The sequence below is a fragment of the Schistocerca nitens genome, chromosome 4, assembly GCF_023898315.1.
Source record: "Schistocerca nitens isolate TAMUIC-IGC-003100 chromosome 4, iqSchNite1.1, whole genome shotgun sequence".
Lineage (NCBI taxonomy): Eukaryota > Metazoa > Arthropoda > Insecta > Orthoptera > Acrididae > Schistocerca > Schistocerca nitens.
The window spans coordinates 597,771,515-597,796,674 of record NC_064617.1 but is presented as its reverse complement, the minus strand read 5'-3'; the positions used below and the strand labels follow the sequence as shown (position 1 = coordinate 597,796,674).

The following is a 25,160-nucleotide window of genomic DNA, read 5'->3' as shown; positions in this document are numbered from 1 at the left end:
CTCGCCAAAATTTCAATTTCCCGCCATTTTCAGCAGGTAGGGAAGGGTCCCACCTGGCGGCTGATGAAAACCCATGGTGTCATCTGGGGATGGGGGTTATTAATTAATTAATACAACATCAATTTGATGTAAAGTGGTGTAAAACAATATATTAAGGACCTGTCAGTGCAAAGAGAACAAGCTGATGTGGGTGGCAACCTGCATGAACAAAATGTGGTGCTGCTCTCTTTGTCCCACCACTATCGCACAGCCCAAACTGCTAAGGACAGAAACTTGAAAATTGGAGAGGGTGTGGATCTTATAATGTAGGCATCGTTTAAAAAGGGTATCTTTCAAAATTCCACTGATAAGGAGGGTGAAATAGGGGATGAAAGGTTTCGAAAACATGTTGCTATGAAGGCAAGTTTGGAGATAGGAGTTCGAAAATTATTTGGTTTCTCATTCAGAAATAATGTTTCAGAGTTTTTGGAAATTCAAGCATGAAGTGACTAATATAGCGAGTAAATGTTTTAAGTAAATCATTATTAAAGAACTACTAAAGCGTTTTTAAAGCTATATCTTCCAAAAGTGGTTTTCTCTGCTAGAAATAAAAAATACATGTTTCACTATTTCACTATTTTAGGAAATTCAGTCTTTCATGTGGCGAAAGAGAGGATGAACATTTTTAAGAAAATATTTCGTTACATAAAATCTTTTAAAGCTATGTATATGGAAATTGGTATTTCACTTCTCGGTTAGATATAAGCAAATATTAATTATTAGAGCACAGAAGTTTCTATGGAGATATCACAACAAGAACGCAAATGGCACGTTTAACAAAAACTTTCGACTTCATCTGTCAAATCGCTTTTTCGTCTGAACTACTTTCAGAAAAGAAAAGTTCAGAAGCTGTTGCAATTTATGAACAGTATAAAAATTCCATTACAGAGAAACAAAAGAAAAGAAAATCTGTTGGGCCATACAGTCTAAGCATGTGAAGCAGCGTCCGCTATGATAGTTCCTTATGACTTCAGAGTGTTCTTGCCAAAACGAAACGCTGTGTTACAGCACGTACAGCTGACGTCGAAATAAATGTCTTTAGCTCTGCGGTAGAGGATGCTGAAAAAGCAGAGAAGTTAGAATTTGCATATGACGTAACTCACCGCGTTGTAGCGAAGTTTACCCATAGTTTGGTCATCGTTCTTGCTATCTGCATATCCTTATCAGGTCTCTCACCACTTACGGGAGAGTAACTGTTGTTCGAAAACAAGTAGAACAAATCATCTGTATGACAAACACCTGTAAAATACGTATTATGTTAAGCAAACGTATAAATATCTTTAAAGAAATATGAGTTTCCATTCGTACACCAAAACTGTTCTGTATATGTTATCTATGCAGCCAACATAAAATAGTACACCTAAGTTCATAACACTTTGTTTTATATCAGCCTCTGCATGTCATGAATGTAAGAGCTTGAGTACAAAGCAGAAAAACGTAAATACTCTGAGACTTATTTTACACTATTCGTTATTTCATTACAGAAGAAGAGAATTTTTAACGTAATCTTACCTAGATCTTCATCTTCACCTCCGAGTTTTTTCGACATACTATATTTCCCTTTGTACGACAGTAAATAGTAGTACATAGGTACTGTGTCCTTGTGCTTCCTAACCATTTCATCTGTGTTCCAGTTAACTAAACCATCAGAGTATAGCTGCAAGAGAATAATGAGAAAGTAACAACAGATTATTCCTTGTGCAGCTTATGGCGCATTGTAGGGCAAGTTACACAACTGCAGTAGTGATTTGTAAACAATGTAATCGCGCCAGCTGCACACAAATGCTTTTAATTACCAAAACTGGTTTCGACCCCCAAGTGCTATTGTCGAGATAGCACACAGACAACGACAGCAACTAAAAAAAATTGTTCAAATGGCTCTGAGCACTATGGGACTTAACATCTATGGTCATCAGTCCCCTAGAACTTAGAACTACTTAAACCTCACTAACCTAAGGACATCACACACATCCATGCCCGAGGCAGGATTCGAACCTGCGACCGTAGCAACTAAAAGAAAAATAAAGGTGCAGCTGGTGTTTTTAATTTAATTGCAAATCTTAGTAAAGTAAAATTTCTGTTTTTTTTTTATTTACCAGCCTTTTATTGAGATATTACAGGCAAATGTTACAGTAGCACTTTCTAAACCTGTTCATGCAACAAATGGGTTTCAGGATTAAGACTGCTCACTAATGTTTGAGAGAGACGAAATAGGCTGGATTGTAGATAGTCCATCCAGGCAGAGATGGTGGATCTCCTTTTACTTTAGATGTGAATACAAATAGTTTATTATTGGAAGGTAAGCAGCAATTATGAATAATGTAAAATAGAAACACCACGTATTTCATAGAGATAAAGGTATAAAACTTCCTGGTAGATTAAAACTGTGTGCCCGATCGAGACTCGAACTCGGGACCTTTGCCTTTCGCGGGCAAGTGCTCTACCATCTGAGCTACCGAAGCACGACTCACGCCCCGTCCTCACAGCTGTACTTCTGGCAGTATCTCGTCTCCTACCTTCCAAACTTTACAGAAGCTCTCCTGCGAACCTTGCAGAACTAGCACTCCTGAAAGAAAGGATATTGCGGAGACATGGCTTAGCCACAGCCTGGGGGATATTTCCAGAATGAGATTTTCACTCTGCAGGAGAGCTTCTGTAAAGTTTGGAAGGTAGGAGACGAGATACTGGCAGAAGTAAAGCTGTGAGTACCGGGCGTGAGTCGTGCTTCAGTAGCTCAGATGGTAGAGCACTTGCCCGCGAAAGGCAAAGGTCCCGAGTTCGAGTCTCGGTCGGGCACACAGTTTTAATCTGCCAGGAAATTTCATATCAGCGCACACTCCGCTGCAGAGTGAAAATCTCATTCTGATAAACGTATAATCTATGAGCTCAGAATACCACTGAACTCATGTGTTAAGTCAAAAAGTGATGTCATTTTTATATGTTGAACTATTGCTGATGACAATCTTAAATAAAATTAAAAAATTATAGGTTTTTCCACAAATTTTCATCTGTTATCATTAGCCAATGAAGAAGAATTCCAAGGGGCTGTGGTAAAGTAACCTATCAGTTCTTACAGGGTGACAGTTATTGAACTATAAGAAAAAATATAAATTAGTTACAAACTACGGCGTACACACACTTTATTCAACATGTTAAGTCACTACAGGTATTCGGGTTTATTGGCGACGATGTGGCGCAGGTGAACAGAGAAATTCTGCATGACCCGCTGAAGTGTCAGACGATCGATGCTATCGATGACCTTCTGAATGACTGTTTCCAGCTCAGCAATGGTTTTGGGGTTATTGTTGTACACGTTATCTTTAATACAGCCTCACAAAAAGGAGTCGCATGTGTTCAGATCCAGAGAATATGGCGGCCAAACGAGGTCCACGAAAAGGCTTCTGGGTATCCCAGAGCCAGAATGCGATTCCCAAAGTGCTCCTCCAGGTCATCAAATATTGTCCTGCTTCGATGGGATGGAGGTCCGTCTTGCATGAACGACATCTTGGCGAAATCAGAGCCACTTTAGATAACGGGAATGAAATCATCTTCCAGAATCTTCACCGTGCTATCAAAGAATATCTACCCGATTATCTCACCACACAGTCACCCACTGAGGACGAGGAGACTTCTCGATCGGAAAAATTGGAAATCTGTAGTATGGTCTTATGGGACCAAACTGCTGAATTCATCGGTCCCTAAGCTTACACACTAATCTACCTTGAACTAAGTTACGCTAAGGACAACACACACACCCATGCCAGAGAGAGGACTCGAACCTCCGGCGGGGGAAGACGAGCGGACTGTGACAAGACGCCAGAGACCGCTCGGATACCCCGCGAGGCCTCTCAATCACGAAATGCGGATTCTCAGTCCGCCAAACGCCCCAATTTTGCTTATTGACGAAACCATCAGAATGAAAGTGGGCTTTGCCGCTAAACCAAACCATAATACACATACTAATTCCCATCATGCCCCGCGGCCAACCGTGCAGTTTGAACGTCCTAACGCAAATGGTTCAGAAGTTTTGATAATTTTATTTCGTTCAGTTCAATAATTGTCACCCTCTAAGTATCAAGTGAACGAACAACAAATGAATGTAACAAAGCCACAAAGAGTTAAACTAGTCTGCATGGGTTAGCATGTGAGCCGGGTTACAATAGGAAGGGAATATAATCACAGAACAGTATTGTTGCACCACAAAGTGGTGTACTTGGAGCGTCTGGGAAACATTAACATTTGACAATGGGCCACTTTAGCGGGACGACCAGAACGTTACTACATCTTGGGCTACTTGCTGATAACAACCAGAATTGCGCTACGACGCCAAAATGTTTACTTCAAGTTGTCGCCAAGAAAGGCGACCAGAGATGTAAAAATATAAACACAGAAGAAATACAATGTCACTGTAGCTTTCATGGCCCCGTTGTTTCACATTAGAGCCATGGACTCATTGTGACCTATGTTACAAGAACCGGTGCAGTACCAAAAGAAGTACACCCAAAGCCAGGATAAATACGACTAATTTTTAGTCAATGTATCGCAGACTGCTCGCCTCGAGTAGGGACCTTCATCGGTCCACGCCACACAGCCCCTGCTACCCGTGTAGCCGCCTCCTGCGTACAGTGGACGCCTGACATGTTCAGCGGAACCCGAAACCCAACCTCCCTTTTGCGCAAGTCGAGGAATCTGCACCCTACACGGTCGCAGAACCGTCTGAGGCTCTGATTCAGACTCTCCACTCGCCTCTGTGCCAGAGGTGCGCAGTCGGTCCTGTCGACTACACTGCAAATGGTCAGCTCTGCTTTCATCTTGCAAGCAAGACTGGTAGCCTTTACCACTTCTGTTAGCCGCTCGAAACCAGAGAGAATTTCTTCTGATCCAAAGAGACACACGTAGTTGGTACCGACGTGAGCAACCACCTGCAGCTGGATGCACCCTGTGCTCTTCATGGCATCCGGGAGGACCCTTTCCACATCTGGAATGACTCCACCCTGTATGCACACGGAGTGCACATTGGTTTTCTTTCCCTTCTTGTCAGCCAAGTCCCTAAGGGGCCCCATAACGCGCTTAACGTTGGAGCTCCCAACTACCAATAATCCCACCCTCTGCGATTGCCCGGATCTTGCAGGTAAGACAGCACCTGGAACCTGTTTGTCAGACAAACCGGGGAGGCCTTACATACGGCCGCCTGGAAAGTCTCTCTACCACAGGTGAGAGGTCAGCCTCTCTCAAATATGGGGCAGATAGAACTACACGTTTCTTGTCGAGTGCGAGTTATCCAGTTACTCTTCCAGGGCAGGAAGCGCAAGAAGCTTGCGAAATGTAGCATCACATTTGCCAAGTAAACAGAGGTAAAACTTTCGGGTTACGTGGAGTAAACCGAAACAGTTGATGGCGTTATAATCCGTGATTTGCTCTCCACCGAGAAAACCTTTACATTTCTATTCCACACATGACGTGCGCCTGAGTAATTTAACATGACATTCCTAAAAATGGTTCAAATGGCTCTGAGCACTATGGGACTCAACTGCTGTGGTCATCAGTCCCCTAGAACTTAGAACTACTTTAACCTAACTAACTTAAGGACATCACACACACCCATGCCCGATGCAGGATTCGAACCTGCGACCGTAGCAGCAGCGCGGCTCCGGACTGGAGCGCCTAGAACCGCACGGCCACCGCGGCCGGCTGACATTCCTAACTTGCCGCTTTCGTTGTTACGCTTTGACGGACATTCAGCATCTGTAACAATTACCTTTAGGCTGGTAACTCCAGTCTTATATAGGTTTAGGAAGAACCAGTAATTTACTCTTATACGACATCATGAGTGAATAAAATCCTCTCAATTTTCAACTAGCGCCAATGGAGTTATAATTACAAAGGACGGCAAAGCATTTCAAACAAGAAAATCGTAGATTCTCTCCGATCCGCCAGCCTTGTTTTCTGTGGTAGGCCAACGACATTTTCTTAATATGGCCTCACGATAGTATATGAAGGGGAGTCAAATGAAACCATTAAAACTGTAAATGAAAATTGACATTTTGCGCCATTGTTCTGTAAGTTGGCAGTACTGTTACCAATAACGTAAGGAATGCCCTACAGGCGGCGGCATACTACAGAAAAGTGAAAAGCTACCACAATACCAGTTCAAAATGGCCACCCTGTTTGCAAGATGCACCAAGGAAAAACATCTCTCTGTCAAACGTTTTTCAATAGTGAAGGTATGAAACCTGCCGCAGTTTCTTTTCTTTTGCTTCTTTTTAAATATGTTCGTTTCGGAACGTGCCCACACAGACATCTCAACAATCGAAATGTTGTATTACAATTTGTTTTGGCAATTCGTGGTTAGGCATTACTCGAAGTCGTATCCTGGTATAAGTTACACAGCGTTAAAAAGGACTAACTTGACATAAAACAATATTTATAATTAGAGTATATTAAAACTGGTGCACAGGAAAATAATACTGCAGCAGTTGAAACTACTGTGATGGAAAATCGCCATCTGACAGTGACTGAAGCAGCCGCAAATCTGAAGATCAGTCATGGCTCAGGACATCACATGAAGTGGTTAAGTTTCGCAAAGGGAATGCAAGATGGGCGTCAGAGCAGATCACTTCAGAACTGAAAATTTGAGACGTTTGCCGTATGTGAAGAAGTTTTGCGGCTCTTTGAAATAGGTGATCTCACCGAGTGATTACCACATGTTTGGACCACTCAAAGAGGAAATGGTGGGGAAAGAAAATATGTACCGATGAAGGGGCGCAGCAGGCAATAACGAATTGGTACGCGCACGACCATTTTTTTTTTTTCCGGAAGAATCCGTGCACTCACTACGCGCTGGAGGAAGTATGTCGAACGTCAAGAAGACTATGTCGAAAAGTGACACACTTTGGTTCCACTTTTGTTCAATAAAAAAAATTAAAAAAATATTTTAGTTTTCATTTGACTCCCCCTCATTGCCTTTTAACTGTTTGTGGAGAATATGAATTGCGGTATTTGTCCCCACTACAAATTTACTCTTGAGATGGAGGGCAGTGGAACGCTACCTCCCTTGAGCGAACTAACTGAGTGGAAAGCAGATCTGTTGATTCGTTTCGTGCACAGGAAGCCTCCCCAGACCGATACATACTCGAATGCAAATACTTTTCATTATATCTTCCAGAAGACAAATTACACAGACAGGACTATGATGGCTTCCAATGAGGACCATATTCAGACTGAAGCCGAGAATTTTACAGTTTAACATCTACATATGGCCAACACATTAAGATGTTATAAGAGGAAGTGGAAATTAACATGGTAGCAGTTTACCTACCACACTGTGGCGCCACGACTGGCAAAACTGGACGCTTTCTCCACAGACAGGGCTAGATACAGGGTTATGATTTGCACCAATAAAAACGACACAAGGCTTAGAGTGCCAAGTGAATTCTGTATTTTCTGTGTATGTGGTAGTATTCACGGTGTCGACGAAAGCCGTGGAACAAGGTGCCTCAGGTATGCTCAATAATGATTATGTCTGGGGGTTTGGTGGCGAGCAGAAGTGTTTAAACTCAGAAGAGTGTTCCTAGAGCATCTCTGTAGCAATTATGGACTTGTGGGGTGTCGCATCGTCCTGCTGGACTTGCCAAGTCCGTCGGAAGGCACAACGGACATGAATGGATGAAGGTGATCAGACAGGATGCTTACGTACGTGTCACATGCCAGAGTCGTATCTAGACGTATCAGGAGTCCCGTATACTCCAACTGCACACGCCCTATACCATAACAGAGCTTCCACCAGCTTGAGGAGTCCCCAACTGATATCCAATTTCCAAGGATTCATGAGGTTTTCTCCATACCTGTAAACGTCCATCCGCTCGACACAATTTCAGACAAGACTCATCCGACCAGGCAACATGTTTCCAGGCGAGGCGTAAAGCTTTGTGTCGCGCAGTCAAGAGTACACGAGTGGGCCTTCGACTCCGGAAGCCTATATCGATAATGTTTCGTTGTATGGTTCGCACGCTGACACTTGTTCGATGGCCCAGCATTGAAATCTGCAGAAATCTGGGGAAGGGTTGCACTTCTGTCACGTTGAAGGATTCTCTTAAGTCGTCGTTGATCCCGTTCTTGCAGGATCTTTTTCCGCTCGCAGCGACTTCGGAGATTTGATGTTTTACCGGACTGCTAATATTCACGGTACACTCGTGAAATGATCGTAAGGGAAAATCCTCACTTCGTATCTACCTCGGAGACCCTGTATCCCATCGCTCGTGCGCCGACTCAAACATCACGTTGAAACTCACTAAAATCTTGATAATCTGCCATTGTAGCAGCAGTAACCAATCTAATAACGGCATCTGGATAGTCATCTTGATGTAAGGGATGACACAAAATTTTTCATTGCCATATCTTCAGAATTGCGGATTTCATGCATCTTCTTTTAAATAGTTTGTGCTTTTATGAACGTCCCTCCCCCCTCCCCCCTTAACGAGCCCGTTCTTGCAACGCTTACAGTAGATAATTCCAAGCTGGTGCAGTCCCGCATGGCACGTGTTGACAGCAGCTGCAAACAGCGATGCAAACAGCACACGAGGCGGCGAGCCTGTTTGTAAGGAAATTCACGCTCTCCGAAGCCTTGTGACCTTACGTAATGCATGATCGCAAACACTGTTTCGTCTGCCAAGAGGAACGTCGACAGTATCACAAGTCGGGACTGGCATGGCAAAGATTCGCAAAGTATTCGCAAAGTATTCGCAAAGTTATTTGAGATAATGGAAATCAATGTGATTTCTCATTCTGAATCCTCACCTGCTTCTCCTGGAAGTACCGGGTGATCAAAAAGTCAGTATAAATTTGAAAACTGAATAAATCACGGAATAATGTAGATAGAGAGGTACAAATTGACACACATGCTTGGAATGACATGGGGTTTTATTAGAACCAAAAAAATACAAAAGTTCAAAAAATGTCCGACAGATAGCGCTTCATCTGATCAGAATAGCAATAATTAGCATAACAAAGTAAGACAAAGCAAAGTTGTTGTTCTTCACAGGAAATGCTCAATATATCCACGATAATTCCTCAACAATAGCTGTAGTCGAGGAATAATGTTGTGAACAGCACTGTAAAGCATGTCCGGAGTTATGGTGAGGCACTGGCGTCGGATGTTGTCTTTCAGCATCCCTAGAGATGTCGGTCGATCACGATACACTAGCGACTACACGTAACCCCAAAGCCAATAATCGCACGGACTGAGGTCTGGGGACCTGGGAGGCCAAGCATGACGAAAGTGGCGGCTGAGCACACGATCATCACCAAACGACGCGCGCAAGAGATCTTTCACGGGTCTAGCAATATGGGGTGGAGAACCATCCTCCATAAACATCGTACGTTCCAGCAGGTCTTTATCAGCCAGGCTGGGGATGATGCGATTCTGTAACATATCGCCGTACCCCTCACCCGTCACAGTAGCAGTTACAAATCCAGAATCACGCATTTCACCGAAGAAAAAAGTTCCGATTACGGTAGATGTGGTCAATCCAACCCATACCGTAACTTTCTCGTCGTGCATTGGAGTTTCCACGATAGTTCTAGGATTTTCGGTAGCCCAAATTCTGCAGTTGTGGGCGTTGACAGGCCCTCGGAGCGTGAAATGAGCTTCGTCGGTCCACAACACGTTACTCAACCAATCGCCATCTTCCGCCATCCTTTGCAACGCCCACACCGTAAATGCGCTCCGCCTCACTAAGTCGCCAAGTAACAGTTCATGATGCCGATGGAGTTTGTACGGATAGTATCGGAGGGTACGCCTAAGTGCCAACCAAACAGTAGTGTATGGAATGCAGGTGCGACGTGCGACTGCACATGCGCTGCCTTCCCCGTGCATAGACGAACCCGCTACAGTCTCCATTTCTTCCTGAACCGTCTCAGCAGCATTACGCCTTGTGCTCGGTCGGCCACTACGGGGTCTGTCGTCTAAACAACCCGTGGCTTTGAACTTCGAAATAATTCTCGCCACAGCTGCATTTGTCAGCGGAACTTTACCCGTTCGAATCCCCTTCCTATGGCGAGAGGATCGTAACGCTGAACTAGCACATTCCCCATTCTGATAATACTGCTTCACTAAAAGCGCCTTTTCAGGTAACGTCAACATGGTGCGACTGCAGGCGCATCTGATTCTCTGTCTCATTACAGCGCCTTTTATACACGATTGTCATGCGCAGTCACTGACGTTTTGCTGTCCAGCGCCATCTGTCGGACATTTTGTGAACTTTGTTTGTTTTTTTTTCTAATAAAACACCATGTCATTCCAAGCATGTGTGTCAATTTTTACCCCTCTACCTACATTATTCCGTGGTTTATTAATTTTTCAAATGTATATTGACTTTTTGATCACCCGGTACTTACAAAAACCTCAGACGGTAGCCCAAGAATCGCAAAGATGCGAGCGCAGTCTAAAATTTAACTGAATCAAATCAACTCTGCTCAAGTAAACAAGCAGTAATAAGCTCTGTCTCTCACAGATCACAGTCTTCCGGACGTAGGACCGAGCGAGGTGGCCCAGTGATTAGCACCCTGGACTCGCATTCGGGAGTAAAACGGTTCAAATCCTTGGATGAGCATCCTTATTTAGGTTTTCCGTGATTTCCCTAAATCGCTTCAGGCAAATTCCAGGATGGTTCCTTTGAAAGGGCATGGCCGATTTCCTTCCCCATCCTTCCCTGCCGGCCGGGGTGGCTGAGCGGTTCTAGGCGCTACAGCCTGGATCCGCGCGACCGCAACGATCGCAGGTTCGAATCCTGCCTCGGGCATGGATGTGTGTGATATCCTTAGGTTAGTTAGGTTTAAGTAGTTCTAAGTTCTGGGGGACTGATGATCTCAGAAGTTAAGTCCCATAGTGCTCAGAGCCATTTGAACCATTTAATCGTGTTCTACATAAAGTATGGGAATAGAGAATGTCGTGACGAGAAAGCCAAAGCAATGAGGAGTTATTAGATTAGGTGACAAAAGGGACAACCTGCAAAACAGAAAGATTAGCATTTGCAGATGATCTAGCTATTTTTTCAGACTCAATGGAAACAGGCACTAGACAAATAACATTGCTTATAGGACAAGTTGAAAAACCAGCCCTACAAATTCTCTATGGGAAAACCAAATTTAGGACATGAATAATAGAAACTAAATACGGATGAATTGAGAGAACTGACAAAGTCAAGCATGTAGGACAAATAATTGAACATGACAATTCGGAGACTGAAGCCTTTGAAGCAAGAGTTAGGAAAATGAAGACATCATACTATGTCACCAACGGCGTATATAATAAGAAATCAAGAACTATTAACGCTGAAGTCACACACTGCTGTACAGTAATTCGGCAGGAAACACTTTATGCAAAAATGGTTCAAATGGCTCTGAGCACTATGGGACTCAACTGCTGTGGTCATAAGTCCCCTAGAACTTAGAACTACTTAAACCTAACTAACCTAAGGACATCACACACATCCATGCCCGAGGCAGGATTCGAACCTGCGACCGTAGTGGTCGTGCGGTTCCAGACTGTAGCGCCTTTTGTAAGTAGGCTGTTTAGGTTTTTTTATTGGTAACGCCACCTCTGTATGAAAATCACTGGCTGTGCTGTGTGCAGTCTGTGGCTGCTTTGCATTGTTGTAATACTCGACATTGTAGTGTTAGGCAGCTGGCTGTGAACAGCGCTTAGCGTTGCGCAGTTGGAGGTGAGCCGCCAGCAGTGGTGGATGTGGGGAGAGAGAGATGGCGGGGTTTTGAAATTTGTCATGAACTGCTATATATATTATGACTATTGAGGTAAATACATTGGTTGTTCTCTATCAAAATCTTTCATTTGCTAACTATGCCTATCAGTAGTTAGTGCCTTCAGTACTTTGAATCTTTTATTTAGCTGGCAGTAGTGGCGCTCGCTGTATTGCAGTAGCTTGAGTAGCGAAGATTTTTGTGAGGTAAGTGATTTGTGAAAGGTATAGTTTAATGTTAGTCAGGGCCATTCTTTTGTAGGGATTTCTGAAAGTCAGATTCCGTTGCGCTAAAAATATTGTGTCGGTAAAAGCTCAGTCTTATATATAAATTGTTAAAAAAGGGGACGTTTCACTTTAACCGCTCGGCCACTCCAGCCGGCACATTTTATGCAACAGATGTCCAACTATGAAAAAGATGGCGATGATGGAAGTACTGGAAATCACAGAAAAAAAATACTAAGGGAAATTTTGGAACCTGTTAAAGTTACCTGTTAAAGATACAATACAGAAGACGCCATAACAATGAACTTCATACATATGTTGAAATAATTACAGACATAATTAGGAAAAGGAAAGAGCACTACGCACACATCCAAGGCATGAATCGCAAAAGATTGACAAATGTGTTGTTCACATAACTGGCTAATGTAGCAAATTAAAAATGGACAACACCTGGTGCAAGCAGTAGCAGATCCAGAGGGGAGAGGGGGCTAAGGGGTTCAAGCTGCCCCCATCCCCCGCCCTCCAAAAGCATAGCGATCCATCCCTGACATATCTCAAATTAAACGTGATATTGATCATAGAATGAAGGCTTTCACGGCAGGTATTGTCATCACTTAACACTTGCGGGCCAGATGCCGTGGTCCATACATAAGACTCTCCCCTGACGTTTCTCCTTCGACTGAGGAAGGCATCCTCCTAGGACAATCAGCGAATTGCAACCAGAGCACGAGTGAGCGCCGTATATATAAGCCATGGAAAGGGCGCCGCTGTTAATCATGTGAAGTCGGCTGTGCTATGATCTCTGATATTGCCAACTTTCTCAATTGAAGGTAATCGATTGTCACGCTGTTGCTGCAATGTTAACATCCACGTCTTATGCAGCTTAATGCCTTCATCTTTTCTATTAAAATTACTGTAGTGTTTGCCAGTCTCAATGGCCTCTCTGTACGTTCGTGCATAATAATGCGACGTCTTTCAAATGGTTCAAATGGCTGTGAGCACTATGATACTCAACATCTGTGGTCATCAGTCCCATAGAACTTAGAACTACTTAAACCTAACTAACCTAAGGACATCACACACATCCATGCCCGAGGCAGGATTCGAACCTGCGACCGTAGCGGTCACGCGGTTCCAGACTGAAGCGCCTAGAACCGCACGGCCACACCGGCCGGCGCGACGTATTTGCTATGACGGTCGACTCACTAAACTTTATTTCATGATCACCTTCCGGAAACACATGTTCCGCTACAGCCGATTTATCAATATGTCCGAGGCGGCAGTTCCTTTAAACGTTCACCCAGAGGGGTGTTGACACTTCTTTTTGTTGTGCCTATATAGACCTTTCTACAACTGCACGGAATTTTATAGACGCCTGCTGTAGCTAGAGGATGTCGTTTATCTTTTGCGGATCTTAAACCTTCTTTTATTTTCGTAGTGGGTCTGAAAACAGTTTCCACATCGTACTTGTTTAAATTTTTCCAATGTGATCAGTGACCTTACTAAGTTGGTGTCGATACTCGTCCGTCCTGGTTGTCAGTCTCTGGCTTAGTGCCCGATCTACCTCTCTGTTGGAATACCCATTCTTCATGAAGAAGACATTATCCTATTTTTTTTTTGTTCTATATTACCTACAGTACGATTTTCATCACCTGTTATTACTTAACCGAATTTGAGTAGATATAATAAGTTTTCAAATTTTAAATTTCTATAAGAAGCTGTTTACGTAATGAGTTCTTAATGTGCACCCCTCTCATTCGAGATGCAGGCACCCCCCCCCCCCCCCCCCCTCACTACCACCGCCAATCGTGCTCATGCGACAGCGCCGCGCGTCGCATACACACGATTGTGCTGTTTGCGAGGGTGTGCCCACTGCTGTTATACGCAGAGGCCTTCTGGGTATGAATTGTTCCACTGAAACCAATATAATGAATTATCAGGTGTTTTTAATTGTTAGCGATTGTTATCACGGCGTCCTGGTGTTTGTTTTTGTCAGATTTTGAAAAAAATACCATTGACACGTAGACAACTAGATCTTCGTTCTTTTTTCTTTTTTTTCTGAAAAGAAAGAAGGAATAGGGCAAATCGAGTGAACATGAACACAATATTATCTAGATACTATGTCGACAAGTTATCATTGTCCACTCAAAGTTCGTTACGTACCCATGTCACTGATTGCGCGGCCCCTTGCGCCGGAGGTTCGAGTCCTCCCTCGGGCTTGGGTGTGTGTGTTGTTCTTAGCATAAGTTAGTGTAAGTTAGTTTACGTAGTGTGTAAGTCTAGGGACCGGTTACCTCAGCAGTTTCGTCCCTTAGGAATTCACACACATTTGAACATTTTCTTCATTACTTACATCCTTCTGGTTATTTTCTATGTACTTAAATAAAATTCATATTATCCCAGTGGCTTTTTCTTCGATCGATGTGATGTAGATGGCAGTCGACTGGACTCGGGGCACTCAATCGTCTCTACTTGCCATACACTGGACAGCGTGAACCAATATTTAACATAAATAATGTAATATAAAATCGGTCATCGGGGTTGTTCGGTTTTGAACCTTTTATAAACTAACTTTCTTCACGAGCCCGCCGCTGCCGCGAATTTCATAGTTTTATACAACGTTATTTATCTAAAATCAACTTCGAAATCACGAAATAAAGTCGGCTGTTTTATACATTTCGGCCAAATAAGTTAGAAAATATGTAATTTTTATAAGGAATAGCCTACTATTTCGCAATTTCGAAGTCGGTCCCATGATAAGAGAAAAGCTGTTCATATTGATTTCTGATTATTATTTTAACCCCTTAACGGATTACTGGCCGCTTTTGAATAAATCTGAAGATTAGTTTCGAAGTTATTGGCAAGTTGCTGATTTCATTATGTGTGATTCTCTGTTTCACGTACAAACTGAATTTTTTGTTTGCTATTGTTACAGAGCCCGAACCAGTGCTAGTGGAAGTGGCTAGGAGATAATCTATTTGAACTGAAAATCAATTTGATATTCTTATGTAATAGGGAAAGTACTCACTGACGAGGGTAGTACGAACGTCCGAAACAGTTCTCAGAACCACTGGGTATTTATACATATCCAGAGCAAACGGTGAACAAGAAAGATAGCTCTGATCGGAATGGCTACAGGAATACTCCTGGATAGCCGGCCTGGGTGGCCGCGTGGTTCTAGGCGCTTCAGTCTGGAACCGCGTGACCGCTACGGTCGCAGGTTCGAATCCTGCATCGGGTATGGATGTGTGTGATGTCCTTAGGTTAGTTAGGTTTAAGTAGTTCTAAGTTCTAGGGGACCGATGACCTCAGAAGTGAAGTCCCATAGTGCTCAGTGCCATAATACTCCTGGATAGGCTGTAGCCAACAACGGAATGAAGGTAGGAGGCGAGGTACTGGCAGAAGTAAAGCTGTGAGGACGGGGCCTGAGTCGTGCTTGGGTGGCTCAGTTAGTAGAGCACTTACCCGCGAAAGGCAAAGGTCCCGAGATCGAGTCTCGGTCCGGCACACAGTTTTAATCTGCCAGGAAGTTTCATAACAGCGCACACTCCGCTGCAGAGTGAAAATCTCATTCTAGCAATAACAGAATGTTGCATATTATTTGCCTTGTGTAATAGGTTCTGGTCCAGATAGTGGTGACAAGCATTCTGGAGCTCTAGGTTCTTTAGCAACTCTTCTACTTCGCAAGTATACTCTGAGGCAAAAAAAGAAACCACGCATCACGAATGAATTCTCCTAATGGGACCAAAATCGGTAGATGTGATGTGCATGTACAGACGTGTAAACAACTACAATCTCAGAAAAACTGAATGATTTGTCCAAGAGAACGAGCTTCACAAACTGAGCAGCTGAGTTACGTGTTGCTCGACCTCTGGCCCTTACGAAAGCAGTTATACGGCTTAGCATTCATTGATAGAGTCGTTGGATGTTCTCCTAATGGATATTACGCCGATTCTGTCTAATTGGCGCGTTAGGTCGTGAAAATCCTGAGCTGGTTGGAGCGCCTGCCCATAATGTTCTCAATTGGTGAGTGATTCGGCGAGCTGTAGGGTTTGACAAGCATCAAGACCAGGAGTAGAAACTCTCACAGTGTGCGGACGGGCATGGCTTGCCATGAAAAGCAACAAAACATAGTGCAGGATATCGTCAACGAACAGCTATGCTATAAGTGTGCCGTGGGTGACAACCGAAGGGGTCCTGATGTGGAAAGAAGTGGCACCCCAGACTAGCACTCTGGTTGTCGGGCCGTATCGGGGGCGACAGGGTTGGTATCTAACTACCATGTGGAAGTTTCCAGCCGCGTCTTTGCTGATCATCCGGGCTCAGTTCGAAGCGGAACACAAAGACAATACTACTCCACTCAATGAGATTCCAGGCAGAATGTGTCCCTCAGCACAGCAGACGGGTGAACAGAGGTCATTTGTAGTCAGTGTAAGGAGCGTCATGAGCTCAGCCACCTTTCCGTGAGCCGACTATTAAAGGTTCTTATTGTCACTGAAGCACGTCGGATCGATGATAATGATGAAACCTGGGCTCTGAGCTGCTCTCTGACAATTGTTCGGTCCTCCTTTTCTGTCGTCTATCTAGCTGTGTTCGGCCGCGGTTTACGTGTTCCTGCCAACATCGTCGTAATAGTGGCATTGACCCAATTCAAACGTTGAAGGATTCGTCTGTTACTTCAACCGGCTTCTTTGAGCCCAATCAGACGTCGTCTCACTAATGATGACATCTGCGTACACTGTTCACCCGCCTGTCTGTCCAGCTGAGTACACGGAATGAAATTCGTAAAGACTTTATGCCGTGATATCGAGTTGTCCCCTGTTTACTATTCTTTCCAATTGCGCTGTTAGATTATGCTGCGGTGTCACCCCGCCACCAAAGTTTACCATTTTGCATTTTCCGTCGATACCTGTGCAACTAGCAACCTGTGTTGTGCGTTTCTTTTTTCTTAGTGTTTAGAAACTCCCTACGTATCTTCAGAAACCATTCCGCTACCTATTACCACAGCATGGTGATATTAAGTAGTACAAGTATCAAAAGTTCGTATGAAAACCCTGGAAAGGCGGTAAAAATTTTAACTCTAACTTAGAAACTGCAAATGTTTAAATCAGATAGAGAGCGGCTGTTTCCTGTAGTACAAAGCATCATTCTATGTGATCTATGTGATTGAGAAAATGTACTATCAAGAGGCCATTGAGATGATGGTACATTAAGGACGAAAACGGTCAAGGAAAATTTAAAGCAGTTTTAAGAGTTCTCATTGACTCAGGTGATTGAACTCACCAAAGACGTTTAGAGACAGAGCCAGAATTGCTACATACCTCAGCTGCTTGATTGTCTCCATTTTGTCATACTAAAAATGCTACTCAATAAAGTCAAAGAAGCTGTCCTTGGTGACGAAAAATCTATGCCAGTGGGTACAGAAAAACTCAGGTATTTTGATTTACAAAAGAGCACACTACACGAAGAGTTCATATGCATTCTGTCTGCAACTGATTTGCCTGGCGTTGCATTATGCGATCAGATCGTTTAAGAATTAAATGAAGTCGGCCTATGTGTTGAGTACTTGATAGATCAAGGTGAAGACCCAGGTGCCTACGTGTCTGGAAAGTTTAGTGGCGTACAATCTCTGATAAAGCACGCAAACTAAACCTAGCTGTCGTGAAGGCCTACCGATTGCCTACTGTTTGGAATATAATGGGAACTCTAAATAATGTTACCAATTTTGTGCTTGAGTCAGAAAAGAGGTAGGAAATTATCACGCGAGCTGTCATTAAAAAACATCCAGAGGCGAAAAAATTTACAAAGTCTTAGTGATGCACACTGACTTGAAAGGCCTGATGCATTCCTTCAATTCTAAAAGCTTTTTGACTCTATCGTACAGTTCCTTGTAAAAATGTGCTTAGTTTCCCAGTTATCGGAAATTGCAAGTCTTTTGGCTACCGTTCAACGACTCTATTTTGTCTTATCTTTAAGGTAACCACCGCTGTATTTGAAATTACTGTTTCACATTCACGGCGACTTCAGGCTACTACATTAGACCTAACCCTTTACTACAGAATGGTATAAAAGGCAATAAGAACACTCGATAGTCATGAGGAAATTTTCCAAGAGACGTGACGTGTTGTAGAGCCTTTGGATATCCAAGTGCATGCACCCAATACCGCGAAAAGTTCAGTCCATCGCTCAAATTCAGCAGCACCTGATGCTAAAGACTATTACAGGTAAAATGAACCTTTCATATATACACACGTTATTTGTTTGATGCAGCATATCTTTCTTTTCTGTTATCTTCCTGAGAACTCTACGGTAATGTCAGTCGTGTTTTGTTTCAGACTGAATGTATTCCTTCCTTTCATCGATTTTGTGTTGGGACAGTTGAGGAGTCACTTTTAGACAGCATAGCATTTTTCCACTCTCCACCTTTCCACCCTTGTTTCTAGTACTACCGTAAAAAGAGAAAATCTGAACTCGTTAGTGGCAGCTGCAGCGTTTGCCTCACCCCCTCTCATTATCGGAGGATAACCACTTGGGAAGGATCTTTGGGGAGAGAGCAGAGGCACATCAAGATACAAATTAGGTATTTCCAAATTTAAAAATTCTTTTATAAATTCTCGCAACATTACCAGTATTCACTTCTAGTGAGGAGCGCACCTTCTCTTCACGTAAACTGATAAAATCGTACCTCTGTACGACAATATTTGGAGACAGGTTAAACGGTTTGGTTGCCATTTATAGTCACCGAAATGTGCCTGGCAGCTTAAAACATGTCAAAGTCACTGAAAAATTTGCAAAAAAGTTATCCGGGGGGACTTGCTATGCGTTAAACGAGGAAAACAAAATGTTGTGCCCTTTTATTAGTGTTTAGGTGATTACGTTGATAAAGCCTACTCTCGGCTCTGTCAAGCACATTCCAAACCAAAATACTACGTCCGCGCCACTGGGTGCAAGGAAGTAGGAAGGGACACGGACGAACTCCAAGCTACTCGACAAGCTGTTGAGGAACAACTGCCATTAAGAGAGAAATGAGAGGACTTCAAATGTTTCAATGACAAACCCAAGAAGAAGAGTGGGGTTACTTGGATAGGAGAAAGAGAGAAACCTCTAGAAATGATGAGAGAAATGTGGAAGAAATGAAAGAAGAAACCGTTGAAATAACCGTAATCAATAGCGGCCCATACGTAAAAGAAGGAAGGAGGAGAGTAACGACAGATGAAAACTACTTTCTGATAAGCAAAAGCTAGATATGGCTGGGTTGGAGGGAAAATGTGACCAAAAACTCTGTCAATGAATAACGAACAGATTAGTAAACTAGGCAAAGGTCGCCTTAATAGATTTAAGGAAGTTGGACGGCAGAATGGGGAGCCGAGTGTTTACATTCAGGAGCAGCTCGCTCGGGTACAAAGGTACTGCACGAATATCGAGCAGTGGATTGGGACTTCAGGGAATCACAACAGCACCAACGAAACGAGGTCCATGGAAAGAGTTTTGGTTAGCGCATAAACATTTCCAAAATTCTTTCCTTTGGATCGGTACATCCGTTAGAATATTTAAAGGAATTTAGAGGTTTGGCCAGAATGATGGAATGAAGGAAAGCAAATTTCATTCATTAAAAGTAATCTGGGACGAGACTTTTTCAGATTGGAACTGGAGATTATAGATGAGTATGAGGTAGCAGAGATTTTTAATCCAGGTTTTTTGAAATGGTTTTCGTCTAAGGAAAACCAACAAGTCATCCTTAGTAAATTCTGGCGAGGCGTCAGGTATGAACTGCATTAAGGTAGTATGAAAGGTTTGTGCCTAATGTAGGTGCACGAAGTGAAGCATTGGATAGTAGCCTAGGTGTGAAACCATATTTTTTGGACTAGAACTGAAGCAGCCAGTTCAGTAAGCCAAGTATTTGTTTCTGCACCCAAAGATAATGCGGAAATAGGAAGAGCGTAGCGTATCAGTAATGGAGGGGAATACAATGGTGAGTTTCGACTAGGGAACAGCAACAGTCGCACTCGATTTGAAACGAACAGAAAGCTATTTGATAGCGAATTAAACTCCCAGTGATCCTGCCTCTCTACGGCAAGCCAGAACGTGGCTAGCATGGTATACTTCCGGCTGTTGGGGTTCTATTTTCTATTCTGCAGTGTCTACCTCTACAAGTACAATAATCATCCAAAACATTGGCCGCCGACCTTCTATCGATATAAACCCGTTTTTACCTTTGGCCTAGGGGTAGCGTCTTTGATTTACAATAAAAGCGTCCTCGGTCCCGGGTTCCAAAGGCACCACTGCCTATGTTTTGATTTATAATCAGCATTGGTGGCTGAATGCTTCCGGCATAAGAACTCATCGTCATCCCGCCAATGGCCTTGTCAAAGAGGGTGCTGGAATGGACTGAGATTCAGGTCACCCTCTTGTCCTTCGGGTGGTAAACTGCCTCTGAAGGCGAAAGAATAAGCAATGATCAACGGTATAACGATGCAGAAGGGAGTGGAAACCACTGCATTAAAAACACGTAGTGTTTATCCACAGGACACGTGGCCTGTAATTGAAAAAGTGTAGTGACAATCTCTACATTGGCAAAACATTCCGGAATCGTCCCCCATTTGGATCTCCGGGAGCAGATTACCGAGAGGGACGTGATCATGAGAACAAGATTGAATAATCAACGAAGGGATAATGTTCTACGAGTCGGAGAGTAGAATGTCAGAAGCTTGAACCAGATAGGAAAGCTAGAAAATATGGTCAGATGAATATAGAGTAATATCAACAGCAACAGAAAATGGTATAACCGCAGTAGGATTCGTTGTGAATCGAAAAGTAGGGCAGAGAGAGTGTTACTGTGAGCAATTCAGTGATAGATGTGTTCTTATCAGAATCTACAGCAAACCAACAACGACAACGTTAGTTCAGATATACATGCCGATGACGCAAGCTAAGGATGAAGAAGCAGAGAAAGTAAGGATAATACCTAAGGGTAATACTATACTGTATTAAATAAAGGGAGATGAAAACCTAATATGGCGGACTGGAGGAAACAGTGCAAGAAGGGTTACAGGAGAGTAGGGGCTTGGGACAAGGAATGAGAAAGTCTGAGTTCTGTAATAAAGTTCAGCTAGTAATAGCCAATACTCTGTTGAAGAATCACGTGAGTATGTGGTATACTTGGAATAGGCCGCCTGATACGGGAAGATTTCAGCTAGATTACGCCGTGATCAGACAGAGGTTCCGAAATCAGATATTGGATTGTAAGGCGTACCCAGGAGAACATATAGATTCAGATCACAATGTAACAGTGATGAAGATTTTGATGAAGTTAAGGAGACTAGACAGAAATAATCAATACACAAAGAAGTGGGATACAGAAGCACTAAGGAATGACGAGATACACTTCTCTAAGGCTGTAAATGCAGCAGTAAGAAACAGATCAGCAGGCAGTACTGCTGAAGAGGAATGGACATCTCTAAAAAGAACAATCACAGAAGCTGGGAAGAGAACACAAGTACAAAGAAGATAACTGCGATGAAACCATGGGTAACAGAAGAAATACTTCAGTTAATCAACGAAATAAGAAGTACAAAAATGCTCAGGGAAATTCAGGAATACAGAAATACAATTCGCTGAGGAATGAAATAAATAGGAAGTGCAGGGAAGCTAAAACGAAATGGCTGCATGAAACATGTGAGGAAATCGTAAAAAATGATTGTCGGAAGGACTGACTCAGCATGTAGGAAAGTCAAAACAATCTTCGGTGAAATTTAAAGCAAGGGTGGTAGCACTAAGAGTGCAACGGGAATTCCGCTCTTAAATGCAGAGGAGAGAGCGGCTGGGTGAAACGAGTACACTGCAGGCCTCTAAGAGGGCAAAGATTTGTCCGATGTTATAGAAGAAGAAATAATTATGAAAAATCCACCTCGATTGCACAAACTACCTGGTGTTTACCTAGGTTTCAGCGTGGGTAACCACGCCTTCTTCAGAACAAATATAAAACAGCTTGCCTAAATAGGCATAGTCAAAGGCTAAAATCAACACTTACAGTGGCAAGACCTCATAAATTTTTTTTTACAAATACACGGTACATATGTACCAAGTCAATAATATAACTTATCTCAACCCTGTGTGTGCTGTCTCGCCCCAGCCAACGTACGATGGTCACAGGCTCTCCACCGAACACTATGTCAGCACATACCTCAGATCACCGCTCCATCCCTCCAAATGGTGGGAAATGGTCAATCTCTGTCCAGCTGCCAGGGAGGAAGGTTAGGTTAGTGTAATTTATTTATTATTATTATTACTGGCAGTAAACTGATTGTTGGATTGTCCTGCGCACTCCACCCCCCACCCCCGCCCCCACTTTCCACCGCCCCCAATGACAACTTTAAGCAACACCCCACCTCCACTTTTTTCTGATTGCATGTGTATATGCTCATTTGAAGTTCGAAAACTGACTGCCCTAGTTGACAATATAGTCACCAGAGTGAGTTGAAACCGGTCTACAACAACCATTCCACTCTCCACCATCCCCCACGCAACTTTTTATTTTCTACTGCGAGGAGTATTTAACTATTTGCAGGGCTGTAGCAGTACCGAAAATAACGTACAGTGGTTGAAATAGAGGCTTCACGATTGGTAATATGCATGGAAAATCTCTATGTATATGTGTGTAGTGCTGTCAACGGCAAACTATTGCTGTTCAACGCATCACTTGCTAACTGATCGTCTATAAATGATGGTGTCAGGGAGACACACTCTTTACATAGAGAGAAGGGAAAATTTTACAGCCCAGGTTGCTAAGTCCAGTCGACGCACTGTGTACTACTGAATAACCTATTACTAGTGTAAAAAAAATCGAAATCTATAGTTTGTAGAGGTCCCGTCAGGGCTCTGGGTACGTATCAGAGTTGAAACTTATAAACAAAAGTAGCGAAAGTAATCTGGTAAGCAATAATAGCACATACTTACGGGAAAATTATCGGAGCAGCAACAGAAATCAACTTTGTACACATGTCAGCTTACTGTTGTAGATCCCTACAGGAGGAAGTGGAAGTCAAGTGAACATGTAGAACTATTTCCAGACTTTAATTTTCTATAAAGTGCAGCACTATATGAGTCTGCAGACAAGTTATCTGATGTGTTTTTTGGAGCAGTACACGGAACTGTTTCTACCTTTGAGTTTCCAATACATCCATCATCTGCACTACACGCTGAGCCTCTTCTAGGTATGAAGCGAGTGTTACTGTACCTTTCATGATCGTTCTATCCAGAATGCATGCATGTAGATCATCGGGAGGAGGGGAATTCTTAGACTTTTTTAGTAAGCTGGTGTATAGCACAGGCTAATATTCTTGTATAAAATCAAACAGCGCATGGGTATGTCAGCAATATGACATTATACACACGGAAAACTATCGAAAAATATGAAAAACGACATAAAATCGGTGAGAGTCGAGAAAAACCTGGTATAATTACGAGAAACTGATGGGAAATACGTACAATTGCGATAAATACTACGAAATATGTAAAATCGCGGAAGCCTAGCAGAATTACGTAAATTTATTGTGAATACATAAAATTAGAAAAAAAGTAGCATGAAATGCTATTAATTGAGGTGAAGTGATGGTATGCAGACACTCAAGATCGAGAAAAGCTTAAAAATTATGCTCTGTTGGCATTCAGTTTTAATTCCCCACCCGTAAACTACATGGGAGATTGTAAATCATACTTCAACGAAGACAATATAAGCATTATACGGAAGCGCTGTAGAAATGCACGTGAAACATATGTCCCGCAGTCCTGGACAGTGTTCTTACACATCCAGTCGAATATGGATATTTCTGAATTAGGGTTGTTGCTCAAAAGTAATGTTATTCCACAAGTGTTGAGGAGAAGGATCAATGCATTCAACAGACTTGAGTCATTCTCTAGCGCGTTCTGTAGGAGAGTGGACTGATACTACACATATTTTCCTTGGCAGTTTGAGGAGGAGGTATTCAAGAGATGTGGTGTCAGGACGAAATTGCTATATTATTCTTGATGTCAGCAAGACTACCTAACATCAGAACACGACTTCTGTGTGCGCAAGGGAGGCTACCAGGTCTGTGGTGACGCTACTGCAGTAATGTTGTTACATCTCCTTTGGCTACTAATCGTGGTGTTTCCTTCCTCGTAAGATGTCACTGTTTCTCCGTGTGCATTTTCATGCAGTATGACATGGGTGGTAACTCAACGTGTCAACTTACGAAAATATTTTTGCCGTTTTTCCTCGTTCTATTTCTTAGTGAGGCATGGCCGCGTCTATCAAAACCTTTACTACCACTGAGAAGTACGACTGACACGGGAAATATGATTGAGGGTACGTACATATCCTACTTAAAAGACTTATAAAATACATAAATTTCCTAAAAGACAGCACAACAGCTTACCGAATTCGTTCTAGTTGGTTTATAAGCAGTCTCAGCGACGGGTGAACATCGATGATACCTTCATAGTGAGAAACAGCTCTGTCACTTCCTAGGATACCACAATAGTCTCCACACCAAAATAAAATTCACGATGGAGGTAAAAAAGGGACAACTACCCTTTCTAGGTGTGCTGGTTACAGAAAATTAGGAGGAACCTAATACGTACAGCGACGAACACACTCGCTTAGCTATACATGCATAAGCCGACAAATCATCAAAAATAGGAATGATCAATACACTAAGGACGAATATGTAAGATGCAACACCGAGAGAATTTTCTGATAAGTAATGGGTGCTCCAGCCATTGCATAAGAAGCAGAGGAGGAAAATATTGGCTACAGCCTTCTTACGATATATCCCTATCGTGATTGTGTATAGGGGAAGGTAGCTTATGGTTAGCCCCATTTTTGTTCTGCCCGCAGCTGTGTGTTAAGTGCCCTCCGCCTGCAGGATTAGAAACCTCTTTCAGTTGTGGAGGCTCTGAACAATATATTTAGCAAAAAATCTTTCAGCATGATGGGTGTCTTACAAAAGGTTGTAGGAGTGATAATTGCAGTTTTCTGCGCCCGTGTTATTGGTCGTGATAGGACTGTCATATATGAACTGAAAGGGAGAAATTAGGATCTTTGTCTTCGTCGTAAAAAAAAAAAAAAAGAAAAAAAATGATGGAGAGCTTAGATTTTTC

At 42.9% G+C, this 25,160-nt stretch overlaps 1 protein-coding gene across 1 annotated transcript in view; it reads right to left on the bottom strand.

Moving 5' to 3' along the window:
• LOC126252836 (venom carboxylesterase-6-like) overlaps positions 1–25,160 on the bottom strand; it is a 135,882-nt gene that overhangs the window by 19,536 nt on the left and 91,186 nt on the right. The window contains exons 8-9 of the mRNA XM_049953781.1: positions 1,552–1,696; positions 1,143–1,278 (exon numbers count right to left, since the gene is read on the bottom strand). Of these exons, the coding sequence (XP_049809738.1) occupies positions 1,143–1,278; positions 1,552–1,696 (281 nt within the window). The remainder of the gene's footprint in view (positions 1–1,142; positions 1,279–1,551; positions 1,697–25,160) is intronic.